General features: G+C 39.2%; 1 protein-coding gene across 4 annotated transcripts in view; it reads right to left on the bottom strand.

The window, feature by feature from the left end:
• The window catches only part of GLRA2 (glycine receptor alpha 2), a 129,269-nt gene that overhangs the window by 77,497 nt on the left and 29,766 nt on the right, over positions 1–22,006 (bottom strand). For all 4 annotated transcript variants that reach the window (XM_076357267.1, XM_076357257.1, XM_076357250.1 and 1 more), the window contains 4 exons: positions 21,746–21,969; positions 9,974–10,056; positions 8,796–8,933; positions 5,855–6,069 (listed from right to left, as the gene is read on the bottom strand). In XM_076357267.1, coding sequence (XP_076213382.1) covers positions 5,855–6,069; positions 8,796–8,933; positions 9,974–10,056; positions 21,746–21,969 — 660 coding nt within the window. The remainder of the gene's footprint in view (positions 1–5,854; positions 6,070–8,795; positions 8,934–9,973; positions 10,057–21,745; positions 21,970–22,006) is intronic.

The raw sequence follows: 22,006 nt of genomic DNA on the forward strand, positions 1-22,006 counted from the left end.
CCAAATGTATTATTCTTTATCCAGTATCTCATCAGTCAGCTTTGCACAGAATGAAAGGCAGCAAGAATTTCACTAGAATTCATTCATAACCATTTTAAGACCCAAAGATTGACCAGGACACCTCATCTCTGTGGCCAAGCTAAACAGAATAATGTGGTAATTTCTCACAACAGCTTTAGGTGCTCTGTTTAATATCTACATCCTTATTCCTCCTGCTCTTCCTACAAGAAACATGGATACTGCTGGTTTTTGTCTTCTTACCCGTGCAGCAGACCCAAATCTTCGGTTTTGCAGAACTGGAAGTGATTGTGATATGGAAGAAAAAAATTTCTTCCTATAATGGATGCATGATCACAGCATATATAACTGCGCCAAAGCTCATCCAACATATCTTTAATTGAGATACTGCTCCCAGTGAAGTTGTAACTGCATAGGCTAGCTGTGTCAATATCTACCTAGATCTCAAAGGACCAAGAATTGCAAGAAGGGAAAGTGTCTTTTACAAGACCAGCTGATGTAGGTGGAAGCAGCAGAGAAGTTTCTGGGCACCACACAGTCTTTTCATCAGGACCGAGCATGTATTATCAAGCTGGCATTAACATGGCCACAGTGCTATTAATACTTGAAGTGGCTAGAAAGTTGCCTCTGGTACATCATGTATCGTCTGATACATGTACCACATCTTCCACTGCAGTTCAAACACTCTCTTGACCTCAAGCACAAACACATTAATATCTTTCCTTGAAACCATTCATGAGAAAACATAAGTAAAAAGGGAAGAAGAAAGAATAAAGAAATGGTATATGAAATAGCTGTAGAGCAGAATCAGAAAACACCTTTTTTGAACTATAAGATATGAGCAGGCATTTATACACAACTTGACAGGAATTTCTTTTTATAGTATTTTGTAGGACTGCTTATTTTGTACACAGAACTTTATATTCAGTGACAATTAGTTTGTACTGTATTGCTTCAATAAGTCACAGCAAGCAAACACATGCTCACTTATTTACGACATTTGTTTTATTTTGGAACTTTTTTTGTTGAAAAAGAGCTTCAGTCTATGTGCGTCCCTTTGTTATGTAGTGTAGGACAAATCTCTGTATCCAAGTTCAAATACTGTATGGAATATAACAATGAATATTGAAAACACTGTCCAAATACAAGATTTAGTTGTATGTAGCTTTGCCAAACTCAGAAAAAACCCCAAAGAGCTAAAGCAGGTTTCATGATTCTCCTAATATAGGTAAAAGAAGGACTATATGTTATATGTTAAAACTATAATGGGGAGGGAAAAGAAAGTTATATAAGAACACTGGAAATGAACAGAACAAGTGACTGCTAAAACATTTCCATGTCGGCACATGACTGAAGAATAGATCCTTGTGGTTACCTGACAGCGCAGCCTGACTTCCCAAGGGTTTGGGCAGCATGCCCACTTTTATTACAGTCAAGAAAACTGACAACCACTAGAATGTTTTTTTTTAAATCCACTTAAGGACCCTGAACAAAATTTTTAAAAGTGGAAATTTTTTTGCAGTTCCCCCATCAGAATCAATAAATATGTGACACAGGGCAGGCATATTAAATATCATGGTACTGTTTTAGGACCACCAGGTCTACAACAGGAATTTATAAACACCTAATAAAAATAGGGTTGGCCTAATTATTTAAGCAACATGTCAGGTGCTCAGATACCCACAGAAACCAAGTAAGTGCCCATTAACTTATCTCATGCTTGTTGAATTACTCCTGTATTTCCTCTTCAGATTCTGAGACTAGAGTAGAAGTAGTTTATCAGAAAATTGCTTCCATTCCAAGTTACTTCATTATTGCTTTTTTACCATAATGTTGCACCAAAATGTATCATCTCTGTGTTTTGTTACGTAAAAGAGTAAGCTATCACCTTAGGTGCTCTACTTCCTATGAAAACAAATGAACACAGAATAATATCTCTGAGAATAGCATCTATTCCTTTTTCTTTATTATTATTTCTCCTCATTTCTTCCTTTTTTTTTTTTTTAATTTTATTATGGCATCATTTTAACCTTAATTCAAAATAAAAAATGTGCTGTCTTGGAGCTTCTTTACTTGATAACTTTTGGCATTCAAAAAAGGAGAGGTTACTTTCTCAGACTGGTCTGCCAGAAGCCCAAGAATCTTGAAAAGTCTCCAAATATGCCGGGGATGGTGGACGAGACATAAAAGCAGGCATTTATTGCCAAAGGGGATAGACTTCATTGCTTTTGGTTTTGCAAGTCTCTGCACCTATTAGAATATAATGCTTTTATTGCATTTGGTAACGCATTTAGTGATCCAAAGCAAAATGAAGTGAATGGAAGGATTCCCAGAGGTTGCAGTGAGCTTTGAATGAGATTTTTTTTCTGCACAGTTTTCTCCCTGGGGAAGGAACATGCATTCATTAAGCACTGTGCATTAAAGTAACACAATATGAATGCTATGCAACTGTGTAAAATACAGTTGCTATCACTTACTTGACTTAAAGTATCCTCAAATGTTTTGCTTCATGGCATTAAAAGTAATTAATTTTCTTGGGCTGTTGTTGCTAAGGTTTGGTTTATATAAGTGTTTCAAGAAGGCGGCAATCTGAAAAATACCCAATTACTAGCACAGCAGAGAACTCATTATTCTTCTAAATGCCTCTTTTGAAAATGCTTTAAAAGTTTTGGTTCTGTTGATTCAACAAAAGAGAATGTGTTTCAAAATAAATAGAATAACAAGAGAATAGTCATTGAATGCTCTGAAGAAAAGAACTGTTTTCTAACACTTCTCAACCATTCTGTGCTATTGCACCTTGATATCCTCCCCTTTACTACCCCACCCACAGCTGGGACCATAAAATATGTAGAAGCATATTCTATGTCTCTGTGTCCCTTATGATGCCAAGACATTCCTTAGTCCTTATTTTGATGAATACATACTGCCGTTTTTGTACCGTGGGTCTAATACTTCCAGAAGGCATTGGATCTAAGCATGTGCTGAGTATTGCATGGATGATTATATCAGATTCCTGATTTGTGTGCCGTAGAGTTTCTCTGCATAGATGAAGTCCAGCAAACCCTAGGTGCAAGGGAGCTCCCAGGGTCATGCACAGGACTCGTGTAGAAAGCTCAGGGTTTCTTGAGGGTTTCATTGTGGATGTGTGGTCACACTGATCACCCAGCTGGCAACCAGGATTTCTGCTCAGCTGGCCGATTGGCAAGAGCTACTGGTGTAGCTGGGTGCACAAACATTTATCTAGCCCAAGTTTCTAAGTGGAAAACAATGACACAACCAGAGGAATCTGGACATAGAGTATCAGATGTGGGTAAGACTTATACACATGAACGTGTGGGAAGGGCAACCGATCATCGGAACCCTGCTATTTTGGATCACCATTCCTGACCATCCCAGCAATGGATTAGCCAAACTGAATGGAGGGTATTCAACCCCAGCTTTCTGGATGAGTTCCTTACCACCCCCTAACACAGCCAGTAAGGGTAACTCTGGTCACAGGACCCCTCACTAGTCTTCTGTTACAAACACAAAATAATTTCATCACTATAAAAGAGGTTGACACCTGGTGAATATTTCTCTGCAGATACTCCCTATACAGAAAATCATTATTTCATGTCCTTGAAGGAAGCAAGACGCAGTATTGCTCAGCTTATGCTAAAACTGTAGAGGAAGAGAACCTTTCTGCTTTCTGAAACAGGCACTGCAGGTCTCCCTTCCTAGAACAGTAGCTTTGTTGGGATGTAAACTCTCTCATAGTTTATTCTTATCTGTTGTAACAAAGAAATCAACTTTGTAGAAGAATAAGGAAAAAATTGCATATTGATTTCTTTATTACTATGTTGCTGGTATTAGAATTTGACCGTATATTCTTAGCCAGAATTTCAAAATACTATGGAGATAATAATTCCACAGAAATACTACAAAATTTACCAAAGAGATAGAATTATATTTAATTTGAAAGAGCCTTTCTAGATGTTTTTCCTATGTGCAGCAAACATGAGCCTCAGCTGGAATTAATTTCATTCTCTTCTCTTCTCTTCTCTTCTCTTCTCTTCTCTTCTCTTCTCTTCTCTTCTCTTCTCTTCTCTTCTCTTCTCTTCTCTTCTCTTCTCTTCTCTTCTCTTCTCTTCTCTTCTCTTCTCTTCCCTTCTCTTTCCCTTCCCTTCCCTTCCCTTCCCTTCCCTTCCCTTCCCTTCCCTTCCCTTCCCTTCCCTTCCCTTCCCTTCCCTTCCCTTCCCTTCCCTTCCCTTCCCTTCCCTTCCCTTCCCTTCCCTTCCCTTCTAAATCGTTAGCATTTTGGGCATGCTAACACTGCAGAGCTTCTTGGCAGGGTATGTTTGCCCAGTTGGAAATGTGGGTTGAAATCTCTGCTACAGTGATTGTACCACCTCTAATTCTCAAACCAGTTAATTTGGAAGAAACTTGGAATATATCAGCATGTAATCGTGTTGTGCCATCTAGACAGTCTTTGGTGACTCCAAACTTGCTATCTACAGAGCCTGAACGCTCCTTGCCAAGATTATCTCTTTGTTGACTTTCTTTTCAGAGGGTTTACTTGGTAATATTGACTGAATTGTCTGAACAAACGTTTTATCCATTTGAAATTCTGAATTAATATATGAAAGGCTTTCAGTTTGCATGGAAAATTATACATATCTCCAAGTGAACAAGTGAAGCTGAAATGACTGTTGTAGTCACCAGACTTTTAAGCGATGCTTTCTTATTACCAACAGAAGAGTAACACAATCTGTGCAGTTTTTGAAGTTGCCCTATATATGCTCCATTTGGACAAATTACAGTATTTGGAATAAGACTAAGTACGATACTGAGGGTAAAGTAGAACAAAATACAACACGCTTTTTGGAATGGATCGTGATCTGTACAAACAGTCAAAATTTGTGCTTTCATTGCTGCTAGTGCAGTTTTATGATCCCGGTCCCTGTGATGCTGGACTGCTGTAAAGAGGACTCTTCAGGGAGTATATCTCGTGACTCCTTAGACTATTGTAAACTGATCTACCTCTGAGCTCTCTTCCAGAAAATTGTACAAAGCCTGAGCATGCACATGAAATTCTGCTGGGAATGCTATCAGCAGAAGCATTCAGGCTGTGCCCATGCTGAAAAGAGCTGTCGGCCTGACTAAACAAAGAATCCGGTCTGTAATCTGTAAGCCCATCTACTGCATCTGGCCTGGATTAAAAAGACCATAAAGTTTGAGTGAGAGGATATTTTTGTGCGTAGACAGGATGGAGGTCTGCAGGCGACACTTGAATCAGAACATGGACAAATTCTGCTGTGAAGCAAAGACATCAGCAGTTACTCTCTGAAAAGGTTCTCCAGAGAAACCTTCTAGGTGTATACATGTTATGTATATGTATTTCACATATACATATATATATTTATGTACATTTATATATCCATTAGACTAAGTGCCATATCTAGAAACATCAAGATATTTGAGAGTCTAACAGTCCAGAAAAGACCAGACAGAGTTTATAAAGTCCCCGGTCACATAGAATGTCCAATTTTCATGAAAGTGCTTTCAGAAATCCAGCCAGGTACCTAAATACTTCAGAAAAATCTGGCTTCTAAATGCTGAAAACTAAGTGTCAAAACTAGTAAAAAGTCATTAAAAATCCATACCTTTGAACCCTCCAGCCATCCTGCCAGCCAGCAGACCAAATGCAAGGGTATTGCAACAGTTTAACACCACACTGCTACCACTTTCTCCTGTATTCTTATCAGATGCATATTTACACAGATCTTTCAGAAACTTCAGAATTAGTACAAATATTTCTTCTTAATAACAAATAGGTGGTACAAAATTATTTCCTTACTTTTGGGAGGGAAGCTCTTGATCCTGAACTTTGCGTGGTCATTGTCAAAACTGTAGTGATACCCAGTGCGACTCTAGCTGGAGCAGCATCCATGTTGATCCAGAAAGAAACCCAGGACAAAATGACAATCAGCAGGCTAGGAATGTACATCTGGATTAAATAGTATCCCATCTGACGCTCCAAATGAAACTTGACTTCAATGCATGTAAACTTTCCTAGAACACGAAATTACTTTCATAAATGTTTTTTGCACATTTTTATCTTGTTTTCTGAACATAAGTTAGATGCGTGGCCTGTTTCCTAACCTAATAGTATAAGCTGGTCCTGATACACAAATGCGAGTCAGCCATTTGTTGCACTCTAGCTTGGGAGATGCATGGGACCCCTGACTCATATTAACAGAAAACGAATATTAGCATGGTTGTTTCACCTCTGAAAAATATAATGTAATGTTCCTTTCCTCAAATTTTAATAAGATTTTACTTTAGTCAAATATAATGTTTTGTATTAAAACGGGACAGCGTTTTGCTCTGTTAATTACATAAGATTAAGCAAACATACTTAAACAGACAAATTGTAAAAGTCTTGCAGTCCTATGGTAGATCACACCCCTTCTCATTCTGGTCATGTCATTTACTTGTGTCTGTGGATTGTTTCTCACAGCAGAATCAACGCAAAGCCTACTTTGAATTTTGTCAAAAGTCTAACTCCAGGAAACCCACAACCACCTCTTGTGGGAGGTGAGTGATTCTTCAAACAATAGCTGCCCCACAGGGGTAGCAGAGGACAGAAGTTTAGGATTGCCTGACAGGGGAGCTAGTCATGCAGCGGGGGATGCAGAGTCCTGAGCTGCAACAGTTCATCAGCTACTAATGCAGTCACTCTGTGTTGCGCTCCAAATTACTGTGTATCCTGACTGTGCTTTAGGTACTGCGAAGGCTCTCACTCGAGGCAGACTAATCCAAGTACAAAAATGTCTGTCCTTCCTGAGATGTCATGCTAATGGTTTCAAAGGACCCCTTTTGTCTTGATTGGTGAAATGCATGAAGATGCATTGTTCCTTGTTCATCCTTTCAGGCGAAATGAGATTTTTTGCTCCTTTTTGTGATGCATGCGTATTTTTTTGCTAGTCTAGACAGCTGGATGGCAAGGTACGAGAGTGGGCACAAAGGACAATGCAGAGGCTGTTTGGCAAAGAGAGGGGGGGAGAAGAACGGAATAATATCTTTTTGGCAGGACAGAAGCTCATATATGAGCAGCCTGACCTGTTGAGTTGCCTGACCTGTGACCCTGAAGACAGACTCTGAGACCTGGATAGCGACTGATCCTGACCAGTCTGCCCGTACAGAAGGGAACTCAAAAGGTGTGGGGTGGCCACATGCGGCAGCAATGGCATTAGAATAGCCCAATCTGAGAGTAGCTCTCCAGATTCCTGCGGTGCAACCTGGACAGAGCGCCTTGCAGTGTGGGTAGGAGGAGAAGGCTGAATAATACAGCTTTGATCCACATTTGAATTTCACAGCAAACCTGAAGGAGCATGCTACAGAGAAGACAGCAATGTGGGTGCCTGTAGGCAGAGTTTTCTTTTCCTTGAATACTGCTTTTCAGTTCCCCTGGCCAGGCCGCACACTTTTAACTTTTGGTAATTAGACATTCATTTTGTTTAACTACATGTAATGGGAGCTACTAATTGGCATTTTTATTTTTTGTGGGAAATCTTAGTGGGGATAGAAGGAAGCTATTGCTCATGCTCTCCCCCCTCTCTTACTTTCTGTGTTTGACCCTGCAAAACAGTTATCTGACAGTAATTAGAAAAGCAGATGAACTCACTTATTCAGAGTTATGTGCTGGGAAATGGCTAAACTTTGTACCAGCCAAATTACAAATGGGTAAGCTCTGTCTATTGGAATTTACTCTCGACTATCCCCTTTAAGTGTGAGAAAAGATGAGAAGTCACAGCAGTCCCCCTTTCCACGGGTCTTGGACTGTGGAATCACAAAGTTTTCCTTCCTTGGCACTTTGGGCCCCAAAAGGAGAAGCTGTATTTGTAAAAATTGAAAACAATGATTTTCTTTTCATAAAAAATGAATGTGACTTATTTTTGGCAGAGCCATGTTGTGTTATTTCACAGAGTGAAACAAATGTATTTGATGCAACCAGATTGGCTCTTACGCTGAAATGATGAAAAAGCTATTTTAGATGAGAGGGATTATATCTAATCCCAGCGAGCACCCAGCAAACCATTCTCTAAATGCTGTCCCTATTAAATAAACTCCAAGCAGCTAAATCCAAATTTTAACAGAGTTCTCTCTGCTCTGTAAAGCTAAAGATAGAAAACACAGCATTTGAAACTTCAAAATAACAAATATAGGAAAAAGATTACAGTATTAAGCAAACTTTTAATTTCCCAACATTTCATGTCTGTACACTATTCACATCAGCAATGAAAGCATTGTCTTTTCAAATACTACATTTCATAAATTAGACCACACATAAATGCTGGTGAAAATTTGATATTTTTCCTCATTGGCACTTTCATATGCTGGAGAAATAAATCAAATTCAGAAAAATCAGTACTTTAGAAGTGCTGAATCAATATTTAAGAAAAGATTCAGTTTGTTAAAAATTTTCCATTATAAGGAAATCAAAGCAACTAGTTTTTTAATCAGTTTTTTAAGATTTTAAATTTCTTAAGGATTTTAAGGATACTAGAATATGTATATTAGAATATCTTTAATGAAATTAAAGGAAATTTGGAAACCAAATCTTTCAAACTAACAAAAATAAAAGGGAGAAAATTTCATTTTTTCAGATTTAAAAGTGCGGCTGAATCAAATTTTAATTTCAATTTTTTTTTTTAATTTTACCCATCTTTTCCCCTTACAAATTGACAATAGATACCATTAGAGCAATTAATAGAAAAAAATAGAATAACGCTCACCAGTGTTGTAATGTTTTGTGCAATAACCAAGTTCTTTATCTTCTTTCAAAATAAACTGTGGCAAGGTTAAACCCTCTGCAACTTGCACCGGTCCATCACTTAGCCACTCAAATATCAGATCATTCATAGTGTAGCCAACTACAATAAAGAAATCAGAGTTTGTTAGATGGCTAGAAAACACCAAAAGCAAATATTATTGTCTGAGAAGCATGTCTTTTATTACAATACATACTATCTCAGTTGTATTTTTAAACTGTCTGATTAACAACAGCACTATTGCTGTTAGTTATCAGTTACTATTACTGCACTATTACTCTATTAAGAGCAACAAGTAACACCGTTATATTCTGAAATACTGCCCTGGTTTGCCACTAAAAATTAATTTTGCTGGCCCATCAAAGATACTGTTTACAACTGAAATGACATTTCTCTGTGCCTATGTCTCAGCCTGCATTTTGCTTTATTTTCATTATTCTTTGATGATGTAGTTGGTGGGCACCAACAAAATAAGGATTTCTAGACTGCAGAATGTTGGGCTCTTACCGAAAAGAAAACTGCAGCTTTTGTAAACCTGTGAACCTACCACTGAGAGGTGCGGAGGAGAAAGAGAGAGGCTTCAACTCACTGAAGTCTCTTTTTGACTGCAATGGCTACATATTTATGGGTAAATTAAACAAGCTGTGTGCTGACAGCTATGCGGTACAGATGAGTGTGTGCCGGTACCCAAGTCCGCGCCTTGGTCATATTTAGCTTACTAGCATAAGCGTACCTACAGGACCTCTGCTTCATCAGGTATGTTCCTTCCATTTTTCAAAAGACCATAGCATGTCTTGATCAGACATAGTTAATCCTTGGCTGTGTACTAATTGCTCTTACTTTCCTGAGATTTAATTTCTCCTGCACAGCATCGCTGTGCTTATCCCTGGGAGTGATGCAGCCCTGATGGGTGAGGTGATGTGCCCCGGGAGGGGGAAAGGGAAGGGAGCAGGAACAGCACAGAGACAGGTGACCTGCACAGTACGGTGACGGACAGTTAAAGCACTGTTCCTCCATGATTTTCCCTTACAAAATAGGAATATTGAGTCTCACCACACAAATACGACAATGTAGATACTATCTAACCATCGAATGTTACGGTAAAATCTTGTCTTCGCTAGATAGAGCAATTGGACACTCACAGCTCTCTAGCTGCATTGTACATGTCTGTACATCCATAGGAAAATTCTTCAAGTCCATGGGACAGGATAAGGTTAAAGTAAGCCTAAAATTGGAGGGGAAAAAAAAAAGAAGCTATTGTTAGAAATCTACAGGTTTTATCCAAAGCCCCCTATTTAGAGTTTAAAGGATCAAGACCAAATCTTAACACCTCAGAGGTTGGACTCACTCTCCCCTCTGAGCTTTTAAGGACCTAATCGCTGTGAAGACAGAGCAGGTAAGCAAACCAGGCGCTCACTGGCTGCGTTGGTTGAGCAGAACAGAGACAGAGAAGACAACATCAAGATAGCAAGAAATGCTCTCCACTAATGTACCAGTGAATGTTTTATGTATAATACTGAACCCAAATGATGCAAAAGCTGAAATGACCGAATCATGTGACACACATTTTTAAGCTTTGTTTTGGAAAAGCAAAGGAAGGAAACAATAACCACAGGGTTTTTTCAACAGAAAGTGCTTTTGTTGTGTATGAAGCCCATTTTCAATCCTTCATTCTTACTGCTTAGCCATTAAAAGAAAGAAAAAAACCACCATACAGTAAAAGCTAGAATCACGTAGCATTAAAAGATAAAGAGCACAGTCAGAAGAAAGTAAGCCTAAAGGAACATTATCATACAAAATAAATTTCTCTTTTAATTTTTAAGTTGTTATTGTCCCATATAAAGCATAATTTTACTTGGATGGGAATATTCTTAATGTTTCTTTCTTTCTTCTTTTTTTTTTTTTTAGTTCAGTTTACTTCTTCACATTTGATTGAAATCTGTTTCAAGACTTCTCCTCTGCTTTATTTCTTTTCTTGTTTGTGTGGGGAGAAGAAACCATTTTTAACAAACCAAGACACTGGGATGATGTAATTACAAACAACTAGCTGCTTTGAAAAACAGAAGAATTGTTAAGATTTTGGGTTAAGTCATATAAAAAGAGTACATTTTTATTTCAGATTACCTTCAGCACAAAAAACACTTTGACACAAAGAAAGCAAATAAACAAAAACCTCTGTGCCCATTCACCATCAAGGACAAGAACTAGATTGTCTGATTTGAAGGTACACTGAGACATTAACACAGTACAATAAGAATAACTTTTTACTTATGCCAGTGAATCCACGGGCCAGCTGCTAACCTTGAAAGTATGTTGTCCCACAGACAAATGTGATCTGTATGGAGAAATACTTCGCTTAGCTCTGTCTCCTGTGGTGATTTTGTGCTTCTCACCACATACAGCTGATTCAAAGTCTTTCAGTCTATTTCTTCATCATGTGAATTTTTTGGGATGACCTGACTTCTAGTCCTACTGTCCGGCCATCAAATCACTATGACAAGAAGATGATATTTAGGTAACTGAGATCAAAAGTGTCTCAGCCTGATCAAAAATCACATTCAACACCTCTGCTTTTGCCTACTCGTGGGCTACCTAGACAAAGTCACGTTATTTTCCTCTTGACACAGTCTTCAGTGTAGAAGATGATAATATCAGGAAATTAGAGATCGGTTGTCTGTGACAGTGAAAGGCACTGAGATGAAGAAAAGCCCCCAATAGTCCTCTCAACACCACCATAGTAAATAAACTCCCATTTTACCTTTGGGAGCAAATAGCATAAGCATTAAAAAAAAATTAGTCCCCTAGAGAAAAAAGTATATCTATATATATGACACATAAATGTCATTGAAAATCTGCCCTTTACTCATTTAGATATTTTAAGTGCTCTGCAAATGTTAACTAGTCTCATTTTTACTAGGTAATTTCCTGGATTAAAGATTGAGTATTTAAATTGCTAATCTCCAGTATTAACAAAAGACTGCTTCTGCCTTTTTTCCTGAAATGTTGATATATCAAACTCTCTTCCTTCTTTTCAGTCATCTTCTAAATATCGCTTAGATGTTTTAAGTTCATTTCAAACATGCCTTTACACAAATGCAGCCTTTCTAAATGTCATTTGTTTGTATTCATTGAAGTAGGCATGGCCTATCCATCCCTCAGATTTTACTGTGTGGATTGCACACTGACTATGCTTCCTTCCCCCTTCATCCCTTTCTCTCTCAAAGGATCTGGGGGTTTGACTACATACATGGGCAGGGGGGGTCTCTTTTATTAGTCTAATAACAAACTCACGAGAAAACGAATACATCCAGTTGCAGCTTTCAAGCCTCCCAGGGATAAACTGATCTATCTCCACTGATGTTAGGTAGATATATCAATTTTTTTTTTTTTCTAGAGGTGAGCTGAGAAAATGCTCATTATGTTGGTTCACACAAAGGTTGACATCTCTTCTTTCTCTTCCTAACCAATGGTGTCTTTCATGAAGACTAAATTATTCTCTGCTCACCCTGACAAATGGAAAATTTCTATTCACTGTATTGATGAGGCTAGCTTGAGAGATCATGTCCTTATAGCTTTACCTCTACTTGTTCATCTCAGCAGAGTAGCCATTCATAGCTAACATTTTTGCCTCTGTAATCCCTTTTACTAGGAGTAATGCAAGTGTTGAACCCAATGTTTATTGCCTTGTATCGTCCACAAATCCATTGATTTTCAACAAGATTACTACATGCTAAATGTTCAGCTGCTGGAGTCTGAAGTAGCTCCAGTGAAGTCCATGGTAGTGGGTCAATTTATAGCACTTGACTCTTTTTCAGTAAAAATATGATCCTGCAAGTGTTTCCAAACCCAGGTGCCATGTCACTACTTGTATATTTACATTAATAAGGAAACAGGATCAGAAATGGAAAGTGTTAGGCAGATATAGCTACCCACATTGCCTATAATAACAGTTTCATTGACAGCAAATGTTTCAGAAAAGTGAATGTCTCACACTTGGCAAATTCAAGAAGGGTCCCATGAGATTTGGTGCAAAGTGCAAGTTTAACTGGTGATTACATTGTTGAATACTTTAATCATTAATAAACCAGAAGAAACTGCTACAGAACAATTTTTTTTTTTTCAGGCATCTCGCCACCAAGGTATTTGAGATGCATAAACAACAGATTTGGTGATGTAGCACCATAAAACACTGATGGGAAATGTTTTATGAACAATCTGTGTAAAGCTGAAAGGAGAAGCAGCTGATGAAGGACTTTATTTTGTCTTCAGTTACCTGAGCACCCTTTACACCCTGTTATCCAGGCTCAGGTTGCAGAGGTCACTTATGGAGAGCTCTGGGGTTGGCCACGTTATATTTTAGGATATATTACAGGAGAGAGTCACATCTCCAGTGCCCCAGCACTTCAGGCACAACATCAAGGCCAGCAAGCTGTTCCAGAGGAGAGGCAAAGTTGCTCTCTTCTTTCCCTCCCCACTCAATCACCCATCCTGCAATCAAGGAAAAATCAAGCCCTGGAATAGTGCAAATAGAGTAAGAACAGAACAAAATGCAGAATCAGAGCCAGAAAACAAAGAATGAGCAAGTAGCCGGCACTATGACAAAAATAATAAAAAAATAAATCAATAATATTACCGAGCAACGCTGTGGCAGAGGCAGGGCTGTAATCCAAGTGCTCTAGGGCAGCATGTCTTAAACTTTGGACCCTCTTCCCTCATACGCTAGGTAAGTCCTTTTGAGCAGCATCTGCTGATACTTTAAATGCCTTCAAAGTGCAATGGGCACTGCTGGGATTTCTTCATTCAGCATTTCATTCAACCCCCCCCTCTTTCATCCCCAGGTTTCAGCAAAATGTCCTGAGAAATCATTCAGACTTGGGATGTGGGTCTGTCTCTCTTCACCTCAGCTCAACATCTGTCGTTTCTGGTCACCCCAGAAACCCCCTTACAGCGTCATTCAGAGGTCTGCATTTCCCACTTATGCAGGCAAGAAGGCAAAAGTCCTGCAGACTGTGGCTTCCTTTGTTACAGAAGCCAGAATAAGGCATCCCATGGGAAAAAATAAATAGCCTGACAACATGTTATTAACCAGAAACCTTCATGCTGGTGATCGTTAACACCTGAACACGTTGTTTTGCAACAGCAGTGTTTTCTCCAAATGGAAGCAGATGTGCCCTCAGACGGGCCAGCAGCAGAGCTCAGCACAGGCACTACCACTGCCCTAAACGTAGCAGCTGTAGCCAGCCATCGTCCTCCAAGGAAAAGCCAGCAGCAGGGGATGACACACATGTGTAGCTGAGGGAGCTCAGAGGTATTTACATCCAGTGCAATCGAGTCCTGAGCTCAGCGGCGGGGCTGAGACACCGTGCTTCCCATTCATCCTCCACCCATTCCTGCCCTCGTCCTGTCCTTTCTCTGGCCCTGGGCATACTTTCCCCATCTCCTCCTATGTCTGCCCATCTACCCTACATCTCTCCCAGAGACACCTACGTGACCCAGAGCCCAGCCTCTTTCCTCTGCATCCTAGTCTGTCCTCCTACACTTTCCCCCTCCCTTTCCCATTGTCCTCTCTTTTGCTCCAGTTCCTGCCAAATCCCACCCCCACCTCTCTTTAGGGTATTAAGCCTTGAGGCCAGTCCGCTCGCTGACACCTAATCCTCAAAGCAGCACCATCAGTGGAATGGTGCTTAATACAAAAAGATTCAATAGGAGTAAAATGCTTGTAAACAGATTATTCTCAAGATCATCTCCAATCTCCTTCTTTCTCTTAGAGGTTTTGAATGCTGATGCTCATCGCCATCATGCCACTTCTCTGATAATCTCATGCTACAAAAACGCTTCAGCATACTACACATACAGACTGCTTGTGAATGGTCTGCAGCACAAAACTGAAGTAAAGAACTGCTAGTATCAAATTCTTAGGGAATTGGGTTTACACATTACATAATCCAAGAATTTTTTTTTTATACATTTAAGAGTATATCTAATTTTAGCTGGGATTTAACTTATTGCCTAATCTGCAGCAAACATTAAATTGTATTCTATCCCACTTCTTTATAAGCAGCTATCACATCTTAGCCTGATGTGTTGTGACTCACCCAAAACTTTCCTTGATCTGAGTGATAACTCTCACCCCGGAGGAGGAGGACACTGATCCCACATGAGAAAGGCCCTGCGGATCACAATAAGAGGTGTCTGACGACAAGGGGAATATCATTTTCATTAATTATCCTGCAAGTGGGGTGGTTTGTGAGTGGGCTACAGAACAACAGCCTCCTCACACAGTTTTTTCTAATGAGAAATAACTAGGGTCAGTCTTATTAAGTATAGAAGTACTGTTGGAAATTTAAATAGTCCTGGAGATAAGGGTACAAGTCCATTCCATCTCCAAAAAAAGCATGATTATCTCCTCATAAGCATGAATAGCAACAAATGCCTCACCATGAATGGGCATGGTATCAAAAATAACATTTTGTTTCTATTTTATCCCTTCATTCTTTCAAGCTACACCCATCTGCAGCTCAGCTGTTGGGACAGAAGACTTCACAACCTAGGATTTTGTGCTGCAAATACCAGAACACAAGTAGTACATGCACAGCCACTGCTAACATTGGCTATGTGCCATTTTTATGAAAAGTCTTATACCTGTGCAAAGCCCACAGTGTTGGGTTTATTGAGACAAGTGGGATTTTTTTTTCAGTATTGCCAATTCTGACAATGCTATCATAAATTGCAATATTTCTGGTATTTTTCTTAAAGGTCCAAGCTGACAATAAAGGTAGAAGTATACTTAGCGGTACATTTTTCTTTGGAAGATTAAATTCCTGATCCTTATAGCTGCTGAAATAACATTAAAATATCGCCTAAGCAGAAGCAGACAAAGTTCCCCATTAAACTGGCAGGAGAGATGGAGTTGCACAGCAACCATGACAGCATCGCATGACACAGGAGCAAATGCCATTCAGACTAGTGGCACTGAAACAGGGAGGAGAATCTAAAATCTCCTTATATTCCTCCCAGCCCCCTCTCTTGGGTGATCTGTGCCTGAAAGAAGGACACGCACTGTTCATATATCAGAAGGCCAAAAAAAATATTCCCAGTGACGTTCTTCTTTTAAAGGGTTTTTCATTTTGTAGTCCATCTCATTATTTTTTCAGGGACCTGACTCATCATTTTGAATGTAAATTCTGGTAATTTTCACAGTCTACAAGCTTTGTCCTATTAAATGGAACAGCCAAACTGTCTGCTTTTTCCCTTATTTTTGAGGAGTCCTGGAATTCCTCTCTAATAATTGTCATGTTTTCCAGCTTCATTTCTGTCAGATGGGAACAGGCTGAAGTTGAGCTTAGAGGAGACGTGGCGCCTTCTCTGCTATGGCAAAATGCTAGATGTAGGCTGGAGTTTCACAAACTGCTGTTTATGAGCGTGTTCGTGCTCCCTCCAGTGCTTTGCTTTGCTTCATGTGCTGCTTAACAACACAACAGCTGGCACGGAGCAGGGTGGTGGATTTCTCATTACAGGCATCCCACTTCTCATTGTAATGCAATCATTGTCTGTAGATACACAATGCCAGCCCATGAGCTGCCAGCAAATGATTTTCCAATTATTGCTCAAGCAAATCTATGAAATTAAATTCAAGTATGATTTCATGTAACAGTTAAATTCTGTAACCACCTGTTTCCTTTCCATGAAGAACAGTATTTCATCTCTCCTTTCTCCTCTGCCATTTTCTATCTTAATTTTCCTACAGTGTGTGTTTAGTATGGTATTGCTTTCCTCCTGGCTTGATGACATCTCTATTCTAAGCCATGTATTGCAATGCAATTGGCAAAAGACCTTCATCCCTGGGAGCATGTTCCAGGAAAACATGCTTTTCTGTACCATTTAGAAAGGGCTCCCACACCTACATAATTTTACACCTAACCTTTAACTGCTCCAGTGCAAGTTCAATGGGTAAATGGAGTGATTTGTCACTAGCAATCAAGGACAGGCATTGCCATTACCCATAAGGAAAGCAGGTACACAGACATGTGCTTTGGCTCTGCAACTATCCCATTGACGTAGATATCCAGAAGTAACCACCTGCCAATATTTGTTGATCCTGTCAGCCAAGAACAACTTTATGTGTACAAATTGGTCTCCAACAGCATTTCCCACTTTTTTACTTAGAACAAAGTCTTCCTTTTTATTTGAGACACAGGAATATAGGGCTAAAAAAATAAGATCTTGGGCCATCAGATCTGATCATCTGCTATCACACATAGCCACAGCATCTAATCCCTTTCAAATATGATCAAGGTTCATTTAATGATATCTAGTTCCATTCCCTGTCCTCCCCCCTCCCCCCTTATTTCTGTTGGAATATTGTTCTAGGAATTCAAGGTGTATATGGCTGGAAACTTTATAACTTCCACTTTAAGCTTAATTATGACCAGTTCAGAGCCATTTGTTCTCCTGGCAGCATTGTCCTTCAGCCTAAGTAGCTCTTCTGTTGTGTTTGTATTTACCTCACCTCCAGTGTTCTCGTGTGTCAGCTGGAGACATGTACAGCATTAGAGGAAGAAGTGAGGCAGTTACATGTTCAGGTGTAATGTCCATATCCCTACTTTGCTTTAAATGCTTTATGAAGTGAAAAAGCAACTAATTTTGTGTCATTAAAATGTAAATTATGCAAATAAATGTGCTGTTTTCACAGATACTTCTCTTTCATTGCATAAGCAGGCAAGGGTTTTTGGATGTGCCAACTCATCCTGTCAGCTACTTGTTGCCTAACGGAGGGGCTAGTAATCACTCCCAGAACAGCTGCACAAATAGAGAGCAATCTAATAGCTTGAATTTTCTCTGTTTCATGGTGCCCTAACAGCACAGTACTGCTCTCTAGCAGACACTCTGCCTTCATCCATAATAACATTTAACAATTAAATCTAGATCAAGAGTTGAAACCATGAAGAACTAATTGTCTATATAACTGTAACATTTCTTGCAGATAAACAAAGACAGAAAAACAGATGTTTTGAAAGACTTGAGGAAGTTCTTCCTAGGTATTTCATTGCTCTTTGAACAGGAATAGCAAAAATGGGGGGAGAAATGTAATTTGTGAATTTGCAGAAATCTCCTCCCTAGAATTCCAAGTGGCTCTCTTGCCAAATTATGCAACACCTTCTAAAACCTTTGCATATTTTAAAAATATGAAATAATCTGCTTTGTAACTCTTTCTAGCTACATGCACTGGCACTACGTTTCAGAGCACAGCTCTACAGTGTTATCAGGCAATTGGGAGTGTTTTCTGGAGCAGCAGGTAAAAAAAAGGAGTTACAGCCCCTTTACCTTCCTGACCAATATATTCTAGGTTTGATGCCGTGGATCAATATTACAGTTGAGTTATATCATCCTCTGCATCAAGCTCATATGGCTGAGATGTACTGAAAATATTAAAAGGAGTGGGAGGCAATTAATGCAGAAAAAAACCCCAAACCTTAAATAAAAACACTCCACTTTCTATCACTTTGCTATAATAAGCCTTTTGGCAGATGCTAATATTCTGAGCTGGCTGGCAGCCTGAAATGAGTTTGTGGGAATCAGGTAGCACAGATGGGTGGCTCAGAGGGAATGTGAAGCCTCTTGTGAGGTTATTTAACATTTTCCTGATGTCCCAGGTGTCCACAATGGGCCAGGGAAGTACCATCCTTGCCCCTGGAACATAAAATCAGTGCAGCAGTGTATACAATGCAAAATCCATGTGTCATACAGAATATGACTGCCAGGAACAGGATTCTCGGTATCATCACACAGCGCTGCCACTCTTTCCAAGTGCATAGCCTGATACAAAATCCAATCCATGCAGAGATCATTCAAGGGTTGGGAGACGATGAGTCACAGGCATCTGGAGGGTGACGTTATGTGGGTTCTGATTTTAACTCTCTCTTTTTTTTTCAGCATACAAAATACATACAACTTAAGCTAATTGTATTGACCACTGCTATAATAAACTCCTCTTGTTGACTCCTTTCTGCAGAGGGCTTTAAAATAAAAGTTATAGCTATTGAACTCTTTTGCAGCTCGAAGAGTGCAACTGAGACTGATCTTGACTAAAGTGTAGTCGTTTGCTGAATATAACTTTGCTGTAACTGCTGACTTCTCAAAATACATGCACCTTTAAGAGCTGTTGTTACATCTCTAGTGGCAATAGCATATATTTGCAGTACTGAGTAGTGCTGGGTTCCCTCCCCAAGGTTCTAGCTCTCTTTGCAGTACCCAAAGGTTTAGACCAGTTATCCAGTTATAGAGCTTCAGGCTCTATATAACATATACAGCATGCTATCTGAGATCAAAACAAATACCAAGGTAGTCATTTGAGCACACAGCAAATATCTAAAAATAGGTTTAGACTGCTAAACTTATATGATTTATAGGTGGGTACATCAACCATCAACAACTCTGGCTTTATTTTGTATAGCAACTCCCAGAGAATTATAGATCTAGGAATCTGCAAGCATGATCGTCATAACCAATTATTATAAGGTAAACTATGATGGAAATCTACGTCATGCCTACCATCACCGGTAAATGCAGGATGGCTTATCCCTTGCTGAGAGAAGGACAAAGAGCCTCATGTTTACCACGACATGAGGTAGTTCCCAGAGCTAAGCACTGTGGTGGGGCTCACACACGGGCCAGACCCTCACTGACCCTGCCATGACTTATCTGAGCACCTACAGCAAGTGTCTTGTTTTAGTGAAATATAGACCATGAGATCTAGTCCCAGATGACTTTCCAAATTCTTTTCAGAAAGGGCAGACTGGCCTCTGAGAGCACTTAACAGCATAAGCCAGTTGTGCCTCCTGTGTAGCATATTTCCATGTTTTTGGTGCAGTATACAGGGAAGAGGAATACAACTGCCATCTAATACACACACCTTGCTTCTTACCCATTAATTACTGGGAGCAGTTCTAAACTCATTTTATGCAGAAAGCAGTTTATATTTATGTGAGATTAACTTGTCCTTGATTTTATTAAATTTGGAAATATGGTAACTACATACACCACTACTTCTCAGACATCTTTGTAAAGTGCTTTAAACATTTACAGCACCCTAAATGCTAATTGTTAAATATCATGATGCCAGGCTAAGTGCTATTGGTGCAGTAGTGAAAATGGCAGCATTATAACATTCTCAATGTACTGAAACCAATCACTAAAATATTCCTGTTTGTTTCCCTATAGCACAACTAAAAGCGACTGGCAGCACACAGATGCATCCAGCCCAGTATCTAGAGAATAAAGACAAGTTTGTCTAACTACTTCTGACTTCAGATTTCCGTACTCTGGAGTTTTCTTCACTGTAAAGTACTATTCAAAATTATATGCCATGTTAGAGGTGCCAGGTAAGCCTCTATTACTGCTGTGCGATACAAATGAGAAACAACAAGCTTTGCTTAGTACTCCATTGGAATACTGCTTACTCTGCTTCAGATTAATTTGCATTTAGGTGTGGGAATTTTACAAATGTGATATGGCAGCTCAAAATATTGCTTTTCCCGCATGGATGAATGTCAGGAAAATTATCCATCTGCATTCAGAACAGCACCCAACTGCACTGTTGCCTCCAATAAGGTGGTGTCTGATGTCATTCAAACAAACAGATGCATTCATTTCTTTCCCAGGATGAAAGAAGAAATATTTGTAAGTGACAGCATATTTATCACTCTGCTAGTGCTAGTTTCATCCTTGTATCCTATTATTTTTCTCAAACTGTTTAGGTACGTCAATTTGAAACCTTGCTCAATAAACATTTACGTTCCACGCTGCTTAATCCATCCAAATATTACTGGGGTCTTATCAAAGAATTTCCACGAGAATTAAATAAATGGAGGAAGTGCCATGTTATTACTTATTTATTTAGCATCCTAAAGTACACAGCTGTCCTGAACCTGCATCAATAATAATTCCTTAATGAAAATGCAGGTCACAAACAGAATTCCCAGTCAGAAACAACTGCCTTCTAAACTAATCTTCCTTACAGATGAGTAAATTCACTAAACAAACTGTTAAACAAATACTATCATGTTTACTTTCCACAATGCAAGAAAGGCAAAAGCTGAGAAACGTTCCCGGGCACAGATAAAACACAGTAATTACTTTTTTTAAAACAATTGTAAGAGCAATAATACAGTGTTTTGCATCTTTGACTACCTATATTAAGCAATTAATGGTGCACAGTAAGCTGAATGTCAAATAAATACTGCAGATTATTTGCTGCTGTTTATGCCTGTGCAATGCAATTCTGATTCTCTACATATGTCCCATTCCATTTGGTCATACCAAATCATGTTTTGTCAGTGCTTATTAATTCAGCCTAAATCCAGTCACATGACACACACTTCAATGCACTTAGTATTAAAAAATGCTTTCTGTAATCCCAGATATTTTTAAATGTGAATAGATACATCCAACTGCCCAGTGACTTGCGTGTCAAGTTTATTGCATTTCAAGCGTATTTTTACTTTAGGTGTTGAGCAGTCATTTAAAATACTATTCCCCTTTACTTTTAAATTGCCACCCACAAACTACTGAAGAGTTGATTTCCCCTCTTTGTAAGAGGAGTGACTTGAGCTAACGCTAATGGGAATTATTGAGGCATACCATTAAAGTATTAGACAGCCTTAAGTTTCCAACAAGACTAAGAAGTACTGCTGTGCCACTTACAGACTATTTTGTGAAAAGTAAATACTTAGCAAAGGAACGTAGGCAAAATTGCCTTCTACCCTGCTATGATTAAGTCTCATTTCAGTTGTACATGGGACAACAAAAAATTAAATATGCACATTATGTTCTTTAAGCCTAGTTACATCCAGAAAAACAAGGAGTGAGGGAAAAGATGGGGATGAAGAGAAGAAAAAAAAAGGTATCTGGTTTACCTGATACTGTACAACACTTTTCCAGTTTTAGAAATCCTCAGCAACTTGTTGTCTGTCGTGACATCATGGAAGTTTGCTCCCTTCTCATTGGCAAAGAATAAATCTGGCTTCCAAATAGAGTCCAACATAGAGGGATCCAAATCCAGGGAATCATCGGGATATTCGCTGTAAGCCAGACGTGAGTCGTTCCACTGCTGTCTCAAAAAAATGTTCACTCTGTAGTCCTACAGAAATGCCATGTAAAAAGGTTACTAAGCCACT

This window comes from Aptenodytes patagonicus, chromosome 1 (genome assembly GCF_965638725.1).
Source record: "Aptenodytes patagonicus chromosome 1, bAptPat1.pri.cur, whole genome shotgun sequence".
NCBI classification, from domain to species: Eukaryota; Metazoa; Chordata; class Aves; order Sphenisciformes; family Spheniscidae; genus Aptenodytes; species Aptenodytes patagonicus.